Source organism: Loxodonta africana, chromosome 3 (assembly GCF_030014295.1).
Source record: "Loxodonta africana isolate mLoxAfr1 chromosome 3, mLoxAfr1.hap2, whole genome shotgun sequence".
NCBI classification, from domain to species: Eukaryota; Metazoa; Chordata; class Mammalia; order Proboscidea; family Elephantidae; genus Loxodonta; species Loxodonta africana.
This window is the reverse complement of record NC_087344.1, coordinates 8502331-8522335: the sequence shown is the minus strand read 5'-3', so window position 1 is coordinate 8522335 and position 20005 is coordinate 8502331. Positions and strand designations below refer to the sequence as shown.

General features: G+C 59.4%; 4 protein-coding genes across 17 annotated transcripts in view; 2 read left to right on the top strand and 2 right to left on the bottom strand.

The window, feature by feature from the left end:
• Positions 1 to 4645, top strand: part of RANBP3 (RAN binding protein 3) — an 82664-nt gene extending 78019 nt beyond the window's left edge. For all 13 annotated transcript variants that reach the window (XM_064280365.1, XM_064280363.1, XM_064280371.1 and 10 more), the window contains 3 exons: positions 2004 to 2146; positions 2832 to 3015; positions 3222 to 4645. In XM_064280365.1, the coding sequence (XP_064136435.1) occupies positions 2004 to 2146; positions 2832 to 3015; positions 3222 to 3265 (371 nt within the window). In that variant the 3' untranslated portion in view covers positions 3266 to 4645. The remainder of the gene's footprint in view (positions 1 to 2003; positions 2147 to 2831; positions 3016 to 3221) is intronic.
• A 72-nt stretch (positions 4646 to 4717) lies between these two features.
• Positions 4718 to 7075, bottom strand: CAPS (calcyphosine). Of its 2 annotated transcripts, none has more exons than XM_023540695.2 (5): positions 6976 to 7075; positions 5886 to 5969; positions 5625 to 5802; positions 5274 to 5480; positions 4718 to 5198 (listed from the first exon to the last, which is right to left on the bottom strand). In XM_023540695.2, the coding sequence occupies exons 2-5, from the start codon at positions 5966 to 5968 to the stop codon at positions 5097 to 5099; spliced, it is 570 nt and encodes a 189-aa protein (XP_023396463.1). In that variant the 5' UTR covers position 5969; positions 6976 to 7075; the 3' UTR covers positions 4718 to 5096. The 2 variants fall into 2 exon arrangements, with proteins under 2 accessions (XP_023396463.1, XP_064136444.1); XM_064280374.1 differs by lacking the exon at positions 6976 to 7075 and adding an exon at positions 6061 to 6146.
• Positions 7076 to 9462: 2387 nt separating this feature from the next.
• Positions 9463 to 11147, bottom strand: VMAC (vimentin type intermediate filament associated coiled-coil protein). Its single transcript, XM_003421651.3, has 2 exons — positions 10957 to 11147; positions 9463 to 9767 (listed from the first exon to the last, which is right to left on the bottom strand). The coding sequence occupies exons 1-2, from the start codon at positions 11145 to 11147 to the stop codon at positions 9464 to 9466; spliced, it is 495 nt and encodes a 164-aa protein (XP_003421699.1). The 3' UTR covers position 9463.
• An 886-nt stretch (positions 11148 to 12033) lies between these two features.
• Positions 12034 to 19505, top strand: NDUFA11 (NADH:ubiquinone oxidoreductase subunit A11). The gene is made up of 4 exons (XM_003421652.4): positions 12034 to 12404; positions 17262 to 17354; positions 17737 to 17859; positions 19339 to 19505. The coding sequence occupies exons 1-4, from the start codon at positions 12308 to 12310 to the stop codon at positions 19449 to 19451; spliced, it is 426 nt and encodes a 141-aa protein (XP_003421700.1). The 5' UTR covers positions 12034 to 12307; the 3' UTR covers positions 19452 to 19505.
• Positions 19506 to 20005: the final 500 nt, after the last annotated feature.

The following is a 20005-nucleotide window of genomic DNA, read 5'->3' as shown; positions in this document are numbered from 1 at the left end:
GAACTGACAGCCTCTGAGTTAGCAGCCGAGCGCTTAACCACTGTGCCACCAGAACTTCTTACATCATCTGTAACCTCCTTCACAAAGAGAGAAATCTTGGTTAATCTCTCGGCAGTCCCGGCCTGTTTCATGCTTCTTTTTTCATGAAACGGGGAAGTTTTGTGTCCTGTTCTTTGCACTTGCTGTTTTGTGAGTGCGTTCCTGTGTCATTAAATTTTCTTGAAAAATACAAATGGTTTTTAAAAACTTAATATTCTGTTGACAACTAATGTATGTAACCATCTCTCTATTGAGGGACGTTGGGTTCCTCCTTTTCTCCTGTTGTAAATAACCCTACTGGGGCCGTCTGTGTGCACAGTCTTACTCCCAGAGGTATCTTTGTTATCAAAATGTGTACGTGTGTGTACACAGAGGTATACCCAGCCAGCACTAGTTGCCATGGAGCCAACTCCCACTCATGGCAACCCCCTGTGTGTCGGAGTAGAACTGCGCTCCACAGGGTTTTTTTCAGTGGCTGACTTTTTGGAAGTAGATTGCCAGGCCTTTGTTCCAAGATGCCTCCGGTCGGACTTGTGAACCTCCAACCTTTCTGTTAGCAGAGAGCGCATTAACTGTTTGCACCACCCAGGCACTCCGTGTGTGTGTGTGTGTGTGTGTGTGTGTGTGTGTGTTTTAAGCCAACATGTATGTGTGCACATGTGTGAAATGTGTGTTTTTCTCTCCCGAAATTACAGTCGTCTCCTGGCCTTTACAGAAACATGGATTTCTGGCCCAGTAGTAGCTCATGCTGCATCCTTTAAGCCATGTTCTTGCCCATGTACAGGACTCACAATGAGATGAAGATGGCCCCCCTGTTTGGGCATGGCTCTTGAACCCCATGGGCGTCCTCTTGATTTACTTTGTATTTGTTATTATGGAAATTTCCAACCCTGTGTGAATGCAGAGAGCGAAGTACTGTGAGGCCCTGCAGACTCCTTGCTCTTCCTCATCATTGACCTGTGGCCTGCTTCAGGCACTCCCTCCTGCCCCACTGACTCCCAGGAACCTTTCCCTTTCCCGTGCAGCCTTGATCCTTCTCACAGCCCTCCCCCAAAGCCCACAAGAGCCTCTTCTAGTCTCTGAGGGGGCACACTGGGCAGGTGAGGCTAGGCCTATGGAAGTGGGCACAGGAGAGCCAGTGGGTCGGGGGCCAGGACCCAGCAGGCACCCCAAGTACCCCCAGCTGCTCCCACGTCCCGTGTGGCCATTTGGGGCCGTGGCTGGGGTGATGGGCTTCCTAACCCTCTCCAGGTCTGTCCTAGTGGGAAGAGCTGGGCTGGCCCCAAGGCAAGAGGCCACCTGTCTACAGGCTCATCAGGGCGTCAGGCACAGTGGGGTGAGTGGCTGACAAACCGAGGACAGGACCCTAGACCCTGCAGGCCAATCACGTAGATGTGGTGTCTCACCCACTCCAGGCGAGGAAAGGGCTTCCTGTTTGTCTCCACAGCAGGCTGCCCCCCACTCTATCTGCCAGGCCCTCAGTGGGAGCTGAGGAGCAGTGTGCTTCTGTCACCTGAGAGACCATGGGGAGGGCCAGGGGCTCAGCCTGCCCTGGGGCCTCGGGTGCATGCACTCGTGGCCTGCCCCTCCTGCTGCAGCCTGGTCACCCCTTCCCCAGAGAGAGCTGCCATCTTGGCACGTGACCGTGGGGACCACAAAGAACCCTCCACCTCTGGCCCCTGGCTTGCAACCCCGGTCTGTGCAGCCTGCCTGCCCCACCAGTGGCCTTTGGTGGTTCTGGAGCTGGGGGAGAAGGCCTCCCACCCACAGTAGGTGGGGTGGGCCAGGCCGTAGGGCCGGCTCCCAGTATGGGGGGCCCCCAGTGGCTTAGCAAACAGGCAGGCGGCCTTCAGAGATCTCAGGGCAGCCATGGAATTGGTTGCCTTTGCGATGTTCCATTTCCTTCCAAGTTGTGTCTTCACTCCGCCAGCTGCTTGGGGCTGACAGCAGCCTTGTCGTTGCAGTGATGCGGACCCAGGGGAGCCTGCGGCTGATCCTCAACACCAAACTTTGGGCGCAGATGCAGATTGACAAGGCCAGTGAGAAGAGTGTGCGTGTCACAGCCACAGACACAGAGGACCAGGCCGTAAAGGTCTTCCTCATCTCGGTGAGCAGGCCCTTGGCCAAGAGGTGGGGCTGCAAGGTCTCTGGATCCGAAATATGGGGTGGCAGGCCCTGGGGTGGTCGGAAGGGTGGCAGCAGTGCAGCCAGGGGCACCCCTGAGCTTCCTGCCAGCTCAGAGCTGTGAGGGGCAGAGAAGGGCACTGTGGCGAGGGCTGCGTGGGGCAGGCTTAGAAACTGCAAGGGGGTAGCCTTGGGGCTATAGGAACCTGGGTCCACGGTCCTGGGTGTTCAGGGCTGCAGGCAGGGCGCTACAGAGGAAGGGGAACGGGACGGGCCTTGGTTTTGGGGGCGATACGCTTCTAGCCACTGGGATGGCAGGTGTGCCCTCCTCCTCCTCCATCACCCAGAGAAGCCATAAGGGATGGACCTCGGTCTGGCCGTGTGCTCAGGGGTCACCTCTATCCCATGTCACGTGTGAAAGAACAGTGGTCATATCGTTAGCCCTGACAGGCTGGGCTCTGTGCAGTCTTTGTAGCCACAGAGGGGCCCATGGTCTCATCTATGGGTAAAGGGGTCAGTGTGTTGTGGATGGGGTGCTTCTGAGCCCTATAACCCAGTACTTTTCTACCCTCCTCACAGGTGGGCGAGGGCAGGTGGGGGATGACCTGGGTCCCAGGGCAGGGCCCCCAGCTCAAATGGGAGCTTCACAGCCCTTTCCCTGCCCCCAGGCCAGCTCCAAGGACACAGGCCAGCTGTATGCAGCCCTGCACCACCGCATCCTGGCCCTGCGCAGCCGTGTGGAGCAGGAGCAGGAGGCCAAGATGCCTGCCCCTGAGCCGGGGGTGGCCCCGTCCAATGAGGATGACAGTGACGACGACGATGTCCTGGCTCCCTCAGGGGCCACGGGAGGCGGTGAGCTGGGTGGGCCAGGGTGGTATCTTAGCTTCCCCACCCCCTGCTCGCTGTCGTAGGCCGGGGTGACCTAGGCATGCCCTCAGTGGGGCCAGACTGGCCCAGGGAACTCGGTATCTTCACATGTGGCCTTAAGCCATGACCCCATGACCCATTGCTGCCTCGTCCAGGGCAGGGCCAGGCAGTGAGTCCCCCTCTCCCTGCAGGCGCTGGTGACGAAGGGGACGGGCCCACGGCCGGGAGCACATAGCGGCTGGGCCGCCGCACACAGGCTGCTGCTTTGTCCATCTGTCTGCCCGCCTGCCCCCGCCCCTCCCTGCGGCAGCGTGGCGGCAGCATCGGGGCGCGGACTCGGAACCACACCCGTTGGGTCGCCACAGTTTGGATCCGCACGTCCTGTCCCAAAGCAGACTTGGAACTGCCCGGCGTGGCCTGGGCACGAGACCTCATCATATTGATGAGCAAAACACAAGGACATTTCTCCTCCCCCTTTGAATTGAAATGGCACATTAAGACTTGTCGTGGCTTCTCACTGGGATGGGCGCCTCGTCTCTACCCCTCGGGTCGTGGCCTCCGGGCCGCTGGCCTCGCCACTGCCACCGCCGGCACTCGGGGGCACCGCGGGCCACAGCCCGGCACCGACGTCTCCCCCGTCTCCTGAAGTGTAAACACTGGGCCTGTCAGACGCTCTGTAGCGACCCTCCCCACCCGTGTCCCTCTCGTTTGGAGTTCGTATTTGGCAAATCTTTATTTTTTTTTATTTTCCAAGGATGGGCTTTGGCTTCGTAGATGAAGGAACATGCCCCCGTTTGCCGAGCAGCTGCTCTGACCTGCCCTCCACACCTCGTGTTCCTGGCCTTTGTGCAGGGCCTGGGCCTAACTGGGGGCCGGGGCAGCAGGCCGCTCTAGGGGAGACCCTACTCGCCTCTCCCCCAGCTTCCTTCAGGATGAACCAGGGTGGTGAGGGCTTGGGCCTAGACCTGGAGAAAGCCTATCTAAAGGGTTGCTGGGCCCTGGAGTGACCCCACCTATCCTCCCCATCTGCACGTCATGGCTCACCCACCACCCACCCCCTGGTACAACCCTGCTTCTCACTGGGGCCATTTCTCACCCGGCCCAGGGTGTTGCTGGGGCTGGGGGCCTCCATGAGAGGAGAGGGGGACCCTGGCCTGACGTCATAGAGCAGGTGGGGGCTGGTCCCAGACAGCAGATCGCTCCCACACCGGCCATTCCACAGCCGCCCACCCAGGACCATGCTCCATGCCCACCCTACCCCCACGGCTGTGAGCCCACTGGGTGCCGTCCACCTGGGAGGCCCAGGGAGGGTCCACTGTGCAGGCTCCTCGGGACGGCAGATGGCATCACCCAGCTCCTCCCGTAGGGGGCTGCTTCCTTGGCTCAGCACCCCCACTCTGTGGTGGGCTCAGGAGCACCCCCACAACCAGCCCAGCCCGGCAGAGCACTGAGAAGACTCCAGAGGCCCCTTCCACAAGAGGCAGTCACTTCTCTGCTTTAAGCCTTAGCCAACTAGTGACAAGTAAAACCAGATAATGCCCACGTGTTTTGGAACATTTATGTAAGATTGTCCTATGAAATGTATTTGGGAACGACATTAAAACTTTTAACTAAAGCCCTGGCCTCCTGCATGCCCAGGGGCCTCAGGACTCCTCTGCTCTGGGCAGGGGGAAGGCTTGGCCCCTTCCAGGACTGGACACTTGGGTGCCTCGTCTCCCAGAAGAGCCATCTCCTTCTGCTCAGGCCCGCATGTGCCACCTGCCTTCCCCGGGGGACATGAGGGAGGGGCTGTGGGCACCCTGAGGCCCCAGGGTGGTGCTGGCAGGGCAGGGGGTGTGTGTGGCGGGATATCTACAGCTTGGGGTCCTGTGCGGAGTGGGTGGGGAGGGCCTTTCTGCCCATCACAGAGCCTTTGTCCCATTCCACCTGGTGGGAAGGAAGACCCTGTGACCTGATCCAGCCGGTTCTGGGGCCTTAATCTAGATCCCCCTGGGTCCCTCCCCCACCTCCAGACACCAAGCGGTGGGTCAGCGCAAGTAGGAGGGTCCTGGCGCGGTCTGGGCCGGTCACAGCCGCCAGGCGCTGGTCACCATGGCCACAAACTCCTCGTCCGTGTCCACCGAGGCGCTCACGCCGCTGTAGTAGTCCTGGAACTCTGCCAGCGTGACCTGAGGGCAGACGGGCTGTGAGGGGCCGAGGCCCAGGCACCCCGGGGAGGGGAGGAGGCACGCGGGGGCTCCCACCTGCCCGTCTTTGTCAGAGGAGTCGAAACCGTCCAGGAAGCGGCGAAGCACCTCCTCCTCCGTCCACTCCCCGCTCCGGACCTTCGGGTGGGCGCGGCCGCTATACACCCCGCGGAGGTCGTCGACCGTCACCACGCCATCCCCGCTGCGGTCCAGTTTGGCGAAAGCGGCTGCAATGACCGCCTCCCTGGCCTGGGACATGGGGGGCTGGGGACCCAAGGGGGGGTGGCTGTGGGTGGGGACCCTGGCCGCGCGCGCGTGCAGAGCTCTGGCGGGTCACCGCCCGCGTCCCCAGGTGGTCACCCACCCCCGAGGCTGCGTGTCACCGCCCTCCGTGCCCGAGGCCCTCACCCGCAACGCCCGCAGGAACTCCTCCAGGTCCAGCGTCCCGCTGCCGTCGCGGTCCCAGCGCCGGCACACGGCCTGCGCCTCGGCCTCGCCCAGCGCCAGCCCCAGGTCGCCCAGGCCCCGCCGGAGCTCCGCCGCATCCAGCGATCGGCTCCTGTCCCGGTCGAGGCGGCGGAAGAACCTGGGGCAGGGGCACGTTGGTGCGTGACCACGAGGGCTGGGGTCGGACGGGCCAGGGGTGGGAAGGGTGGCGGGGACGCCCACCTGGCCAGGCCCTGAATCCCCGAGGCCCCGCGGGCCAGACACTGCGCCCGGAGCTTCTCGATGGTGGCGTCCGCTGCGTCCATGCTGGATGTGAGAGGGGAGAAGCAGGGTGGGACTCTCGACGGAGGCTCTGGGTGCCAGGACCCTACCTGCTGGCCGCCCCACGCAGGCTCACCTGGCCTTTGTCTGTCCCCGAGACCTCCCTGCGGCGGTTCTGCCCAGCTTCCGCCTGCTTTGCCCAGCCACAGCAGAGGTGTCCTGTTTGGCAGGCCCGTTGCTAAGGGACTGAGGCTCTGGAGGCTGGGAGGGGCCCAAGCTGTAACCCTTACTGTGCTGGGGGTCTAGGGGCCCTTCACAGAGCCCTCTGGAGCCGGGTGTCGTGGCTGCCCTGACACTACCACCCAGGCTCCATCCACTTGCTGACTCATGCTGTCTCCACAGTGCCCAGCCTGGGATATAGCCAAATAGGCAGGCGAGGCCTCCCTTCCCAGCCACAACTCCGCAGACACCACGGTGTCCTGATGGTCTGTGTGACCCTGGGCAGGTCTCTTCCACTCTTTGGGCTTCCCCGACCCCGTCCCCTCTTCATGGGACAGCTCAGCTAGAGCCAGGGCTGACAGAGCTGCTGGGGGAGCCAAGACCTCCTTCCCAGGCCCATATCCAATGGAATGTTCCAGAACCAGTGAGAGCAGACTCAGGACACAGCCAAGTTGTACACACATCTCAATGTTAACTTCAACAAAGCCCATGTCTTGTATTTAGGAGCCAGTCAGAGTATTTGTCATTACAGCTTTTTGTTGGTTGTTTTCTGGTCCTCAAACATTATTTGCCAGCTCACTGGTGATGAGACAGAGGCCCTGGGGTACACACCAGAGGCAGCCCAACCCTGACACGAACCAGAGAAACTGAAGCCACCACCACCAAGGCCTTCAGCTGAGACTGTGGACATCAACTCCAAGAGAAGTGGCTCCACAGACAGGCAGGGGTGAAAATGTTGCATCTCCCAGGACTTCAGGCGTGCCCCTGTTGGGGGACCCAAAGCTGGCACAGACCAAGGAGTCCTTTCAGGCTTTTCAAAGCTGAGGCTTACCTCACACACAGCACAACTGTGTTGTTGGAAGTTGGCGTTTCAGTCAGAAACCAACCGCAGATGACAAACCACGGGGCACTGTGCTTCAGTGAGCAGTTGTCCTGGTACCCTCAGGTTTGTGGGAAAACTTGTATTTTGCTGCAAAAATTCAGATGGCTTGCTGCAGTCCAAAATTCCTTGGGTAGGCAGGGAAATACTTTGTTGTATTTTCGTACGAGTGTTATAAACAATTTTATGTGTGTGTATATGTGCGTGTGTGTGAAACATAACCACAACTGTTGTAGCTCTGTTTTGGCATTTTGTCATTTTGAGAAGTGTTTCAACAATAACCTCAAAATCCTGGCAGTGGCCCAGGCCCTCCTGACCTGGAAGCCGTGTTTCACTTCACCTCTCTGAGCCTCATTTTCCACAGCTGTAAAATGGGGCAACAGCCAAAGGTGGCCGTTACCTGTGGCTCCCGGGATCAAGGACGAAACAGAGGACTGTCCACACCAGGAAGAAAGGATCAAGGACCCAGGCCATGAAATCATCTGGTTTATTCTTGAGCACAGACAGGCGCTGGCCCGTCTTCCCCTCATAAAAACAGCCCCTCTCCGCACATCCAGAGCAGAAAACGGAGCCGTTGTTACTGCACTGAGGGGCCATTGTTAGATGCCGGGCGGGCTGGCAGCTCTGTCCTGTGGGCTGGGGACAGCTGCTGACTCTGCCCAGCTGACACGAGCCCTGCCCCTTGGCGGTTCCTGGTGTGATGATTCCCTGAGTGAGGAGGCCAGGAAAAGGCTGCCAGTAGGCTGGGCACTTGGGCTGGGCATAGGCATCTCTTCTCTCCCCGGTCAGAGAAAAAGCAGAGAGCCCTGGATGTCTGGGGCCAAGAAGGATCATGTAGAAACAGGGGTGTTAAAAAATAGAGTTTTTTAGGGAATAGAAAAAGGAGACTGCTGCTGGCTACAGAAGCTGAATCGGAATTGATCAGATGTGCTGGGGGCCCTGGCTCCTCAGAGTGCACAGGTCCATCCTGTTCCCACTGGGGCACCCCATGTATGCCAGGCTCTAGTGACAAAGACAGGCTCTGGAGAACAAGACAGACAAAACTCCCAGCCCTCACAGAGCTTATAGTGATGATGGGAAGGAAGATGGTGGCAAGTCGCATAGAGAAAATGGGGTTGTGCTGGGGACCTCAGGGGGTGGGAATTATTTCAAATAAGGTCATCAGGAAGGCCTCTCTGAGGAGGTGACATCTGAGCAGAGACCTAGTGACAACCACCCACAAGGAAATGTGAGGGAAGAGTGTGCCACGCAGAAGGAACAGCCAGTGCAAAGGCCCTGAGGCAGGACACCAACTGGAAAAAGTTAAGGGATGCACGGATGTTTTCTGGGCAGACCAGCTTGGCGGCCAGCGTCTCAGCAGCACCAAGCCTCACCATACCTGCTCTTCCTTCTGAGCCAAAGGGCAAAGGAAGGGCAGAGTTAGCAAAAAAATATTCAGGATTGAAAAATATGTCTTCGTATACAAAACCCAAACCAAACCCATTGCCGTCGAGTCAATTCCAACTCATAGCAACCCTACAGGACAGAGTAGAACTGCCCCATAGGGTTTCCAAGGAGCACCTGGTGGATTCCAACTGCTGACCCTTTAGTTAGCAGCCGAGCTCTTAAGCACTGCACCACCAGGGCTCCACGTCTTCATATAGCCAAAGCAAAATTCCGTGAGTCTAGAGGCTCCCAATTCTGGTCTGGGTAAAAAGTAAGAAAAAGCGTTAGCTCTGGGATAGGGGGTGCTCAACGAGAACAACAATCAGAAAAGAAAGGAAAAGGTAAGAAAAACTCAGATAATGTGGAATTTGATACCATCTGCCTACACTAGACAGAAAACCCATTGCCATCAAATTGATTCTGATTCAGCGATCCTATTGGACAGAGCAGAACTGCGCCATAGAGTTTCCAAAGCTGTAAATTTTTAGAGGCAGCCTGCCGTATCTTTATCCCATGGAGTGGCTGGTGGGTTCCAACCACTGACCTTTTGGTTAGCAGCTGAGCACTCTAACCACTGTGCCACCCACGCTCCTCCCAGAAAGAGAAGGGTCTCAAACTCAGGTGCTTCAGGGGCCAGACAGATAACCTAAAAGAGGCGAGGGGGCCAAGTGAAATTCACACCCCAGCTAAAGAGGGCAGCTTTGACTCAGATCCAGGCAAGCATGGCCAAGCCTGAAGCTAGAAACTGGTATTTCTGTGTAAACGCTGCCGATTTGTTAACAAGGATGATTGATGCGAGTTTTTTAAAACCTCTGTCAGGGTTAAACATCTGCATTTGGCCTGCGGGCTGCCAGTTTGAGACCTAAGGATTTTTAGCTGGTTCCGATGCATGGACAGGATTAAGGCTCTGCTGTGGGCTCCCCTCTGGGACACTGGTGACCCCCGAGGACACCCACAGCTGTAGAAGTTCCCGCAGGGGCCCGGTGTGTACATTCTGGAATCTGTGCTCCGGGGTTCACACTGTGGTCCCAAATATGGCTGGCTGCAGGTGGTCCATGTCACTTTCCTCCCCAGTGCTGTTGGCAAGTAGGGGACCTGGCCCGCCAGGGTTGCTGGCTGGCAGGGGCCCCAGGCGCTCAGCCTCAGCCAGGGTGGCCAGCAGCCTGGCCAGGGGCGGCTGGTGACAGCAGATGTCCCGCAGCAGCTCTGCCCGGGGCTGCAACTGCCCGATGAGGTCATCCCTCTGACGCACGGCAGCCTGTAGGCTGTGGACAGCGGCCTCAGAAGTCAGCAGCTGCTCCTGAAGAGCAGCGATCTCCCTGTCGGGCAGCAAGACAGGGCAGTTATGGCACCAAGGCACCAGAGATTCTGCCCCTCCCTGCTCCCCATCACAGTGGGGATGCAGTCCCTGCTCCTCACCACTGCCTCTGTTGTTGCTGTTGTTAGCTGCCGTTGAGTTGATTTTTGACTCATGGCAACCCCATGTGGCAGAGTAGAACTGGCCCATAGGGTTATCTAGGCTTTTATCTTTACGGGCGCGGATCACCAGGTCTTCCTCCCACTGAGCTGCTGGGTGGGTTCGAACTGCTAACCTTTTGGGTTGCTCTAGGTCCCCCATTGCCTCCTCTCACTCAGGCCTCAAGCATTTACAGGTGCAGTTTTCTCTTTCCCTCCATCTTTCCCTATGTGTTGTTCACTTAGATGGATCTGCCTCCAGGAAGCCTTCCCTCTAGGCCCCCACAGAGCCCTGTACGACCCCCCACAATCACAACCCTGGTTGCCCCACCTTGTAACTGCTTAGTGATGTGTTTGTCTCCCCATTAGACTGTGAGATCTCTGAGGGCAGGGTCCTGTCGGTGCTCAGGAAAGATGAATGACTGAATCCAAGTAGCTCTGAGTTCGCTTCCCACCTGGCCCTCAGCACCTCCCTACGGTCTAGGCACTTGTCTCATCCCCTTCCATCATGAGCTGCCAGTTGTGTTGTTGGGTTGATTTGATTCTGAACCACGGTGATACCAGATGACAGAGTAAAACTGCCCCATAGGGTTTCCCAGGCTGTAATCGTTATGGGAGAAGATTGCCAGGTCTTTTCTCCCGCGGAATCGCTGGGCGGGTTCAAACTGCCAGCCTCTCGGTTAGTAGCCTAGTGCTTAACCGATGTGACACCAGGGCTCCAGAGTGTCCTTCAAAACTGCCAACATCACCAGGTCCTCCCCTGCTCAAGAACCTGCATGGCTTCCAGTGTCTATACTACGGAGTAAAAGGTCCCTGAGCGGATTTTGCCATGTGGAGAAATGGACCCTGTTTTATGAGAAGCCAGAAACCCACATTGACATCTCTGAACTTTATATACTGATCACTAATTCAAGATTTTGGGGGTTTCTGAGCTTTTTTGGCAAATCCACGTGAATGTACGCGATTCCCCCTGCCGTTCCTGCCTCTCCAAGCCCGGCTCGGCCACCCTTCCCCCTCCTCCGGGAAGTCTTCCTGGCCGGCCCCGGGCCTCACCGGTCTTTGGCGCGGCCGAGCTCGTCCAGGGCGGCGCGCAGCTGCTGATCGTGGCGGGCCAGGCGCTCGGCCTGGGCGCGCACCGTGCGCTCCGCCGCGTCCAGCCGCGCCTCCAGCTCCGCCGCGCGCCGGTGCACGGCCGCCAAGTGCGCATTCGCCTCGCGGATCTGCAGGGCGGGAGGCGCAGACATGGCACCCGCCGCGGTTCAGGCCCGGCCACGCCCCTGGGTTGCCCGGAACTGCCAGGCCCCGCCCCCGAACGGGCCACGCCCCCAAAGACCCGTTCCAGGCCTCGGCGCGATTGGCCGCCGTCTCGCTCGGCCACGCCCCCAGGCCGGGCCGCTCTCTCCTCAAACCCGGACAGCCAGACTGGTTCCGGCACCTTGAGATTCCGCCCCCGAGCCCAGCCTAACTCCAGCATTGGCCAAGGTCTTGACAGACCACGCCTACAGGCTGGCCGCATTCCCCCAAATTTAGGCTCTGGCACCGAGATTGGTCACGCCTTCGCAAGAAGCACCGCCTTACTCAGAAGCTAACACCAGGATTGGTCTGGACCTCGTAAAAAACACGCCTGACCACGCCCCGGCAGTGCTCGTCTCCGATCCAGGCGTAGTGATTGGCCATATCTCTGTCGGGGCAGTCCCACGCGCTTAGCCGCGGAATGATCAAGTCCCCATTCCACGGTTCTCGCCACGTCCCCAGCCGAACGAATACTTCATCAGGGCTTGGGCCTAGACAAGCCGTTGGTTGGACACAAGCCATGTCCAGCTAAGATCCTAGCACCGGGATTGGCCATTCTTCCGTTAGGCACCGCCTCTAGACCTGGCCACGCCCCAAAATAGGCGCACGCGGCTAAGACTGGCCGCACGGCGTGACCACGCCTACATACAGATTCTGGCGCTAGGAGTGGCCACATCCCCGCCATGCCCCGCCCCATAGCTATAGCTCTCTCCTATCAAATGGAGCCCCGCCTCATTCCCTGGTCTGTGCCTGAGGATAGGCCTAGATCCTGTCACAGTCCCGCCTCTAGATTAGGCCCCACCTCCGGCAGTCAAACCTTCCCTAACCTAGGACTCGCCTGAGCTGGAGGACAGCGAGCCCTCTCCACCACTGGACTCGGTCGGCCTCAGTTCCCCCTCCGGAAATTTGCCGAAGGTGCACTCGTTCTTCCCTTCCGCCAGCCCGGCCCCTGACGCGTGCACGCGCCTGTGTCTGTGTCCACGGCTCTCAATAAAGTTGCGGATTGTTGCCTGTTCGCGATGTCCCGGAAGTCTCGCGAGGACTAGCGGCAGCTCCCCTTGGGCGCGCGGAGTCGGCCGGGGCTACGCTGCGGATCCCGTGGTTCGGGGCCATGCTGCGGCAGCTGCTTCAGCGGTACTGGGACACCCCTGACGGCACCGACTGCCATCGCAAGACCTATGCCAGCACCAGTATTGGCGGCGCCACTGGTGAGCGCCAGCCCGGCCCAGAGGGCGGAGGGCGCAGCGAGGTCACAGCGTCACCCCGGGGCGGTCCGAGAGGACCGGGGAGGGCTGGGAGTCTCGTGGGTGACACACGGTCGTCATCGGGATGTCCGCTGCGGCCGTGGGATTCTCGGGATCTCTTGTGTGAGGTACACGTTGTGGGGGCGAGTTCGGCGGGGTCGGAGGGCGCTGAGAGGTCGTGGTACTTGTGAGAAGCTGGACACTGGGGTTGTCGTCGGAGGGGCAGTCCTTGGGTGCTGAGACTTTGGAGGAGGCGCGAAGGGGTTAGTGGTGAGGCGATCACCAGGCTAATTTTTCGGGGGTCGGAGAAGTTGAGGGGTCATGTCGTAGTAGTTGAGCATTCGGTTGCTATGTGAAAGATCAGCAGTTCGAATCCACCATCCGCTCCTTGGGATCGCTATGGGGCAGTTTTGCTCTGACTTTAGGGTCGTTATGGGTCGGAATCGATTCGACGACAACAGGTTTGGTTTTGTTTTTTGGAGGCTTACCAACAAGGTGTCTGAGGTTGTTTAAGTGGCCATAGGTCATTATTGGGGTGTCTACAAGGAGAACAGAAATTAGGGGAAGTCTTGGAGTGGGACGAGGTCTTTTTAGGGTCAAGGGGTCCTGGGTGATCAGGGACGTCTGAAGTTGTAAGTGGAGCCACCAGATTGGTCCTAGAGATCCTGCTGGAGGTGGCTCAGAGATTACTATAGAGGCAGCCTGTTGGGGGGGTATGAGGGGACCCAAGAAAAACCCAAACTCCTTACAGTCGACTCATTTCTGACTCCTGGTGGCCCCGTGTGTGCAGGTTAAAACTGCTCCATAGGTGGGAGCTTCATGGAAGCACATTGCCAGGCCTTTCTTCCATGGTGCTGCTGAGTGGATTGGAACCGCAAACCTTCCCATTAGCAGTCAAACACAAACCATTTGGGCCACCCAGGGACTGTATGAGTTCACCCATAGCCCTGGATTTCCCTGAAGGGAGGGGCCCAGAATCTCACCTGTCCTAGTCCCCGAGTGCCTCACTGGAATGCTGTCCTTTAATTCTCACTCTTACTAAGACATACATATGATGGTTTGGGTCACTTTTATAGCTCCAGCTCCTGGCAGAGGTTGCGTCTCCACTGGGAGACATTTGGATTATCTACCTACCTATCTGGCAGCGTAGTGGTTAAGAGCTTGGCTGCAAACCAAAAGGTCGGCTGTTCAGATCCAGCAGGCCCTCCTCAGAAACCCTATGGGACAGTTCAGCTCTGTCCTATAGGGTCGCTGTGAGTCGAAATCCACTCGATGACAACGGATACCTACCTACTTGTTGCCATCTAGTCGATTCTGACTCATAGTGATCCTTTAGGACAGAGTAGAGCTGCCCCTTTAGGTTTCCAAGGATCGCCAGGTGGATTTGAACTGCTGACCTTTTGGTTGGCAGCTGAGCTCCTAACCACTATGCCACCAGAGCTCCTAGGAAACTCTATGGATTAAAAAAAAAAAAAAAAAGGATTAGGTAGACCTAATACTTGATGGGTAGGAGCCTTGGCAGTGCAGTGCTTAAGCACTTGACTGTTAGCCAAAAGGTCAGGGGTTTGAACCCACCGGCCGCTCCGTGAGAGAAAGATGTGGCAGCCTGCTCCTGTAAACATGCAGCATTGAAAACCCCATGGGGCAGTTCTGTTCTGTCCTGTAGGGTGGCTGTTAGTCGGGATTGACTCGAAGGCAGTGGGCACGTGGTTTGAGTTTTGGTAATGATGACCAGAGTCTCTAGGTGGTGCAAGTGGTTAACAGCCCTGTATCTGAAAGTTTGGAGGTTCGAGTCTACCCAGACACGTCAGAAGAAGGGCCTGGAGATCTGCTTCCAAAAACATCAGCCATTGAAATCTCTGTGGAGCACAGTTCTACTCTGACGTGCAGTGGCCATGAATCGGAACTGACCTGACAGCAACTTTTTTTTTCTTTCTTTTTCCAATAATTGCCACCATTTTCTATGTATTTAACTAAAACCCAGTGCCGTCGAGTCTTTTATGTATTTAATAAGATTGACCATTTTTATCCCTTTTTCTCAGAGGTGGAAACTGAGGGTCAGAGACGTGTATTACTTCCCCAGGATCATTTAGAACCAGGGTGCAAATCCAGCTCTGCTGACCTGGAGGTCGCTGGGGCAAGCAGTGTTCCCAGGGGGTCCATCCTGGGGTCTTCAGGAGAAAGAGATGAATGGGGAGGCCCAGGGAGCAGGGTTCTACACACACCATGACTGTGGACTGAAGTCTCAGGAGGCCAGTGAAGACTGAGCAAGCCTCGGGGTCGGGGGAGGGTGGCTGCCAAGTGAGGAGCCTCTTGGGATGTGCTGTCAGGAGGGCCTTGCTAAACCTGGGGCCTCGTGGAGAGGATGGAGGTGCCAGGTCGGGGAGTCGCTGAGGGGGTCAGAATGGGCTGACAGTCACTGGCGTCTGGAGCACTCTCGGGTGCCCAGGGCTCCTGGAGGGCGTCACCTGCATGTGTTGGTCACTGGCCAGCCCAGCTCAGCATTCAGGTCTCGCTTCAACTGCTCCTGGAGCCTCCTCTGTCCTCTGCCCTTCATCCCCTCCCTCCTCACACCCCTCACCCGAGAGACAGCTTACTTTGCTTCTGGCTTCCCTGTGGGACCTGAGCAGAGCCCAGCACCTTGTGGGCACCCTCTGAATGGATGAATGGATGCGCGACCCTGAGTCTGGATGGCCTCCCAAGGAGGCTGAGGGGGAGCCAGCAGGATGGGAAGGGGCCTTTTGAAGGGATGGGGGCTGTGGAAAGGTCCAGATCACCACAGATGCTCAGTGCTGGGGGTGAGGTCGCAGCACCTCCAGGAGGGGCAGGATGCAGCGTCACTGTGTGGGGTGATTGCTGGAGAGCTGGCAATCAGGGCAGTCAGGGTCTCCCGGGCCATCACTCCCAGTTCAGGGACTTTTGGGGGACCAGGACAGTGGGGCGCTGGCTGTGTGGGGCATGGTCCGTGAGCTGGGAGTCTTGGGCAGGACCACTGGCGTGGGGGGAGGGCATCAAGGTTACCCTCGGGGGTCACTCTGTGCCCGTGTTCGGAGGCTGGAATCATCAGGGGACTTCTTATAAGACCCTCGTGCTGGGCCCAGCCCCGAGTTGGTGCCTCCTGGGGTTAAGCCCCTGTGAGTAAGAATCTTTCCAAGCCTGGGTGTGGGTGTGGGTGTGTGTGTGTCGTGGTGTGATCGAAGAGGGGGCTTGCTGGGCCGGGGGCAGGCAGTGCGGGCTGGAGGAGCCCTCGCTGACTCCTTCATCCCAAGTTACCCTGGAGGGCCAGCCCCAGCCCTCCCCTCCCATCAGCCGGGGACCTGGGCAGGTCTCAACACCTCGCTAAGGCTGAGCAGGGACCCCAGGGTTTGTTGTAAGGTTGGGAAAAATAAGATCCAAAATGTCTGTAATCTATATGTGGCTGTTTTCACTCACTCATCTCTAAGCCTCGGTTTCTTCATCTGTCCAGTGGGGGCGTCACAGGCTTGCCCTGAAGATGAACAGCACTGCCAGGTGGGAACAGGACCCACAGCGGCTTGCACAGGGCAGACTCTGAATCCAGGATGGGAGGGAGGGGTCACTTGGGGGCCTTCAAGCGGGAGGTTTGAGGACTGGGGTGGAGCCCCGGGTTATAGATAGCAAGGATTGGAGTGAGGGCTGGGGTCAGACTCTCTTGGTCCAGTCTGGCCCTGCTGGGTGACCCCAGACAAGTCCCTGTGGTCCCCTCCCTTCCTGTGAAGTGGGGGGGTGGGTATTAATGGCCTGAGGCCATCAGGCTTTTAGGGGGTTGAGTGGGCGGCGGTGCCTGCCTTTGGTGCCTGGTGGCAGGTGGCAGATCTGAATTTTGTGTGACTGGCTGGCCTAGGGGGGTCCCTGCTGGCTAGTGGGCCTTGGAGGGTGGTAGGGAGAGGAAGGGGCGTTGTCCTTCCTGAGCTGGGTCAGCTGGGAGGTGGGGGCCATGGTTGGCCCATCCACGGTGTTTGGGGCCCACAGCCAGGTCGCACTGGGTGGGCCTGAGCACCTGCCTTCCCATACCCAGCCCAGGCCTGAAGACAGCAGAGATGGAAAGCCTGGCCCGGGGCCGGGGGCCGGGGGCCAGGGGCGTGGGTGGCCACGCCATTCAGGTGTGAGGATAGGCCTGGGCCGAGCCGGGCGTGCGGGCCAGGAGGTGCTGGCAGCCCCGAGCAGAGCCGGGGAGGGCGCAGGTCTCTGCCAAGGAGGATTAGCCTCAGAGCCCTAGGCCCCAGAGGAGAATGGGGCCATTGATGGATGCTGGGAGCTGGGCTAGGCCACCAGGGCCTGTGGGGGGTGCTGCTGCTTCCTCTGTGCAGGTGCCAGGGCAGGTGGACTCCATGTCCCCGTTCTCTGGTGTCCAGCTCATGGACAGTGGACAATTGTGGGCTACCATGGCCCCTCCTGCTCAGTCAGTGCCCTGCTGAGGGCTAGCGAGGGTGGGGCTCTCGCGGGGAAGGGACACAGGGGGCCAGGAACTGGAATTGGTCAAGTCCCAAGACTGGCAGTGGTGTGAGGTGGAGGGACGCAGGGGTCTGGAGGGGGCTCAGCCTTTGGCGTCAGCAGACCCAGGTTCAAATCCCAGCCCTGCTGCTCAGCATCTGTGGGGCCCTGGGGCATCACTGAACATCTGAGGTTCCCTGCCCCTTCCTGGGCAGGGGCTGGTGCCTGAGGGGTTCTGGGGTTGACATGAAAGTGCTGGCCACTCACCTGCCTGGCACAGAAATGGAGGGAATCAATGGGTTCCCCAGGCAGGTGCCCCCAGCCTGGTCCCCTCCTTGGTGCAGAGCAGTCTCTTCCTCTGATTTCTAGGCCTGGGTGTCTCCGCCTATAGCCTCGCGCTCAACACCCCAGGCTCCTTCTTGGAAGGGGTGGCAAGGGCAGGACGATACACGTTTACTGCAGGTGAGTGAACCACCACCCTGTGGCCTTTGGAGCTGGGAGGCTGAGAGGGACATTGTGCCTTCTTTTTGGGGGCCCCTTGGCACTGGCCTGACCACCCCACTCTGGCCCCAGGTCCCTTCCTCTGACTCTCAGGGCACATCCACAACCCCCGCTGACTCCCCAGTTCTTGGCAGCGATCCACAGTCCACGCCACTGGTGGGGGTGCAGGCAGATGCAGGGGTCCCAGGAGGTCAGCTCTGGGATGGGCAGGGGGCATCTGCAAGGGCCAGACCGGAAGCTTCTCCTCTCTGTGTGCTTGCATGGTCCCCGGGAGGGCCCCCCCATCCCCAGGTCCCTGTCAGGGGCCCTGACCCAGTGCCCTCCTGTCGCTCTGCCTCCACAGCCGCCATTGGCGCCATGTTTGGCATTGCCTCCTGTGTCAGCGCCCAGGTCCGGGAGAAGCCCGACGACCCCCTGAACTACTTCATCGGAGGCTGTGCCGGAGGCCTGACCCTGGGGGCACGCAGTGAGTTGGCCCCCCTCCACCAACCCACTTATCTTCCACCCCCATTCCACCCAAAACCCCAGGGCCACAAGAGAAGGTGGGCTGGGGGGTTCAGAACGCTCCCCCAGCAGAAGGGCCATTGCCACACAAGCCCCTGTGTTTCTTAACCTTGGTTGCCACCCATCAGCAATGGTACAGCTGCTGCTGCTGTGGCACCTGCCTCCGCCCGCCACACTGCACCCTCACACGCTCACACTCGGGACGGCTCATCACTGCGCACAGAGGGCCCTGCCCTCCCCTCCTCTCTCCTCCTCACTCACTCCGCTCCAGCCTGGTCTTCCAACTCCCCAGGCTTGGCCCTGCCTCAGGGCATTTGCACAGGCTCTGCCCTCTCTGCCTGGAACACCCTGCCCCCAGATGTGTGCATGGCCCCCTCCCTGTCCCTGATCGCCCTGTGTACAACCTCGCACTCCCTGCCACCCTCACCCCATACCCCTCGTCCTGTCTTCCATGCCCTTGTCAGAGAATGGGGCCTTTACTGCCCATCCCTTTGCCAGCCCCTAGAGTCTACAGGGACCCTCATTTGACAGATGTGAGGACTGAGGTTCAGAGAGGTCACCCAGCACAGGGGTGTCCTGCCTGCCTTCCCCAGGCAGTGGCCCCAGGCCCAGGCCACCCCTGGTCAGTGCCTACCTGCACACCCGCCCTCTGGCCTGCCAAGACTTGTGCCTCTGACCCCATTTCCCCCTCGGACAAACGGAGCCGGCAGGTCGGGGCCAGCGGGCAGAGGGACTGAGGCATGCGTAATGATGCCCATGAGAGGTTCCCGCTGGGCAGAGGCCCTCGCCCTCACTGCCTTTGCTGTGACATGGGGCGCAGCCCTGTCCTTGCCAGTGTCTGCTGTCTCGGTTTGCCCTGGCCCACGGGGGACTGCCCCTGCCCCAAGTCTGCCTCAGGTCCTCATCTGAGTCCCCGCCCAGAGCCGCAGACCCTCCTACCCCAGTGCAATGGACACACTTCATCCTATGTCCTCACCTGGCCCCTGGGGCCCTGGGACAAGAAACTCTGGGGACACTCTGTTTTCCTCAGCTCACAGACCATGGGGCAGGGACGAGGCCCAGACACCCACAGAGGTGTCTGCCCAGGCCACCTGGCACTGCTTCATGGCACCCAGCGCAGCCTCCACCTTTCCCAGCCTGGACCTGGGGGCAGCACGGTCATCCGGGTGTCCCTTTGAGGGGCGGGGGGGGGGAGCACCCACCAGCTGGATTCCTGTTGTGGTGGGTGGGACCCAGGCAGCTGCCTCCTGCTGGGCCTCAGTTTCCCCACCTAGCACCCCCTTGTGAGTCTGCTGGAGAGTTGAATGATTTCATCCCCGAAGAGGCCAGAGCCTGGCTAAGCAGTCCACTTCCCTGGGTCCACCCTGTTCAGAAGCCACAGCCCCAGGAGCAGCACCCCTCAGGTCCCACACCTGCCTGACCACACCTCCTCCTCCCGCAGTGCACAGCTACAGCGTTGGTTTCACCTCCTGCGCGTGCCTGGGCACGGTTGCCGCCCTGGTCAAGATGGGCCAGCTGGAGGGCTGGGAAGTGTTCGCGGACCCCAAGGTGTGAGGCCCCTCGGATGAGCAGAAATGTGGCTAAAAATAAACCATCTTTGTATGTGTGTGCAGTCTCCTTCCCCGTGTGATACTTGGGAGCCTGTCCCTGCCCCTGATCTTGGGAGAGCTGCTGCCACGCGGCCGGCACAGAGGGAGGCTCAGGGCAGATGGAGAGGGAGCGGGCGATAACGCGCCCCATATTCGGCATCCGTTAGCCTGGCTCTGGGGCCGTCCCCACCTGGCCAAGGGCACAAGCTTGGCATTGGAGGAGGAAGTGGGTGCCATGCTGGGGCCAGTGGGAGCCCCTGTCTCTACGCCTCAGCCCCTTCCTGAGACGCAAGAGGCGCCGCAGGGGTGTGTGCAGGCGCCTGGAAGTGGCCCTGTCCCTCCCCCCCAGGTCCGGGACCATCCCCTCTCCAGGCCTCCCCCGAAAGCCCGCAGAGCGAGTGGAAACAGGCCCGGGCCCAGCGCCACCTCCACATTCCTGGGCGTTGGTGTGTGTGGAGAGTCCTGAGCGGCCTGGCAGGTGGGTGGCCGGCCATCGGGAGCCCGCTGCCTGCTCGGAGA

Excerpts from the sequence above, each read along its gene's own strand:
- CAPS (XM_023540695.2), bottom strand. The coding sequence starts at position 5,968 with ATGGACGCAGCGGACGCCACCATCGAGAAGCTCCGGGCGCAGTGTCTG. Across the intron at positions 5,481-5,624 it reads AGTTCCTGCGGGCGTTGCGG|CCCCCCATGTCCCAGGCCAG; the intron begins GTGAGGGCCTCG and ends TTGGGTCCCCAG. Across the intron at positions 5,199-5,273 it reads CCTCTGACAAAGACGGGCAG|GTCACGCTGGCAGAGTTCCA; the intron begins GTGGGAGCCCCC and ends GTCTGCCCTCAG.
- VMAC (XM_003421651.3), bottom strand. The coding sequence starts at position 11,147 with ATGTCTGCGCCTCCCGCCCTGCAGATCCGCGAGGCGAATGCGCACTTG. Across the intron at positions 9,768-10,956 it reads CTCGGCCGCGCCAAAGACCG|GGAGATCGCTGCTCTTCAGG; the intron begins GTGAGGCCCGGG and ends GCTGCCCGACAG.
- NDUFA11 (XM_003421652.4), top strand. The coding sequence starts at position 12,308 with ATGCTGCGGCAGCTGCTTCAGCGGTACTGGGACACCCCTGACGGCACC. Across the intron at positions 12,405-17,261 it reads CAGTATTGGCGGCGCCACTG|GCCTGGGTGTCTCCGCCTAT; the intron begins GTGAGCGCCAGC and ends TCTGATTTCTAG. Across the intron at positions 17,860-19,338 it reads CCTGACCCTGGGGGCACGCA|TGCACAGCTACAGCGTTGGT; the intron begins GTGAGTTGGCCC and ends CTCCTCCCGCAG.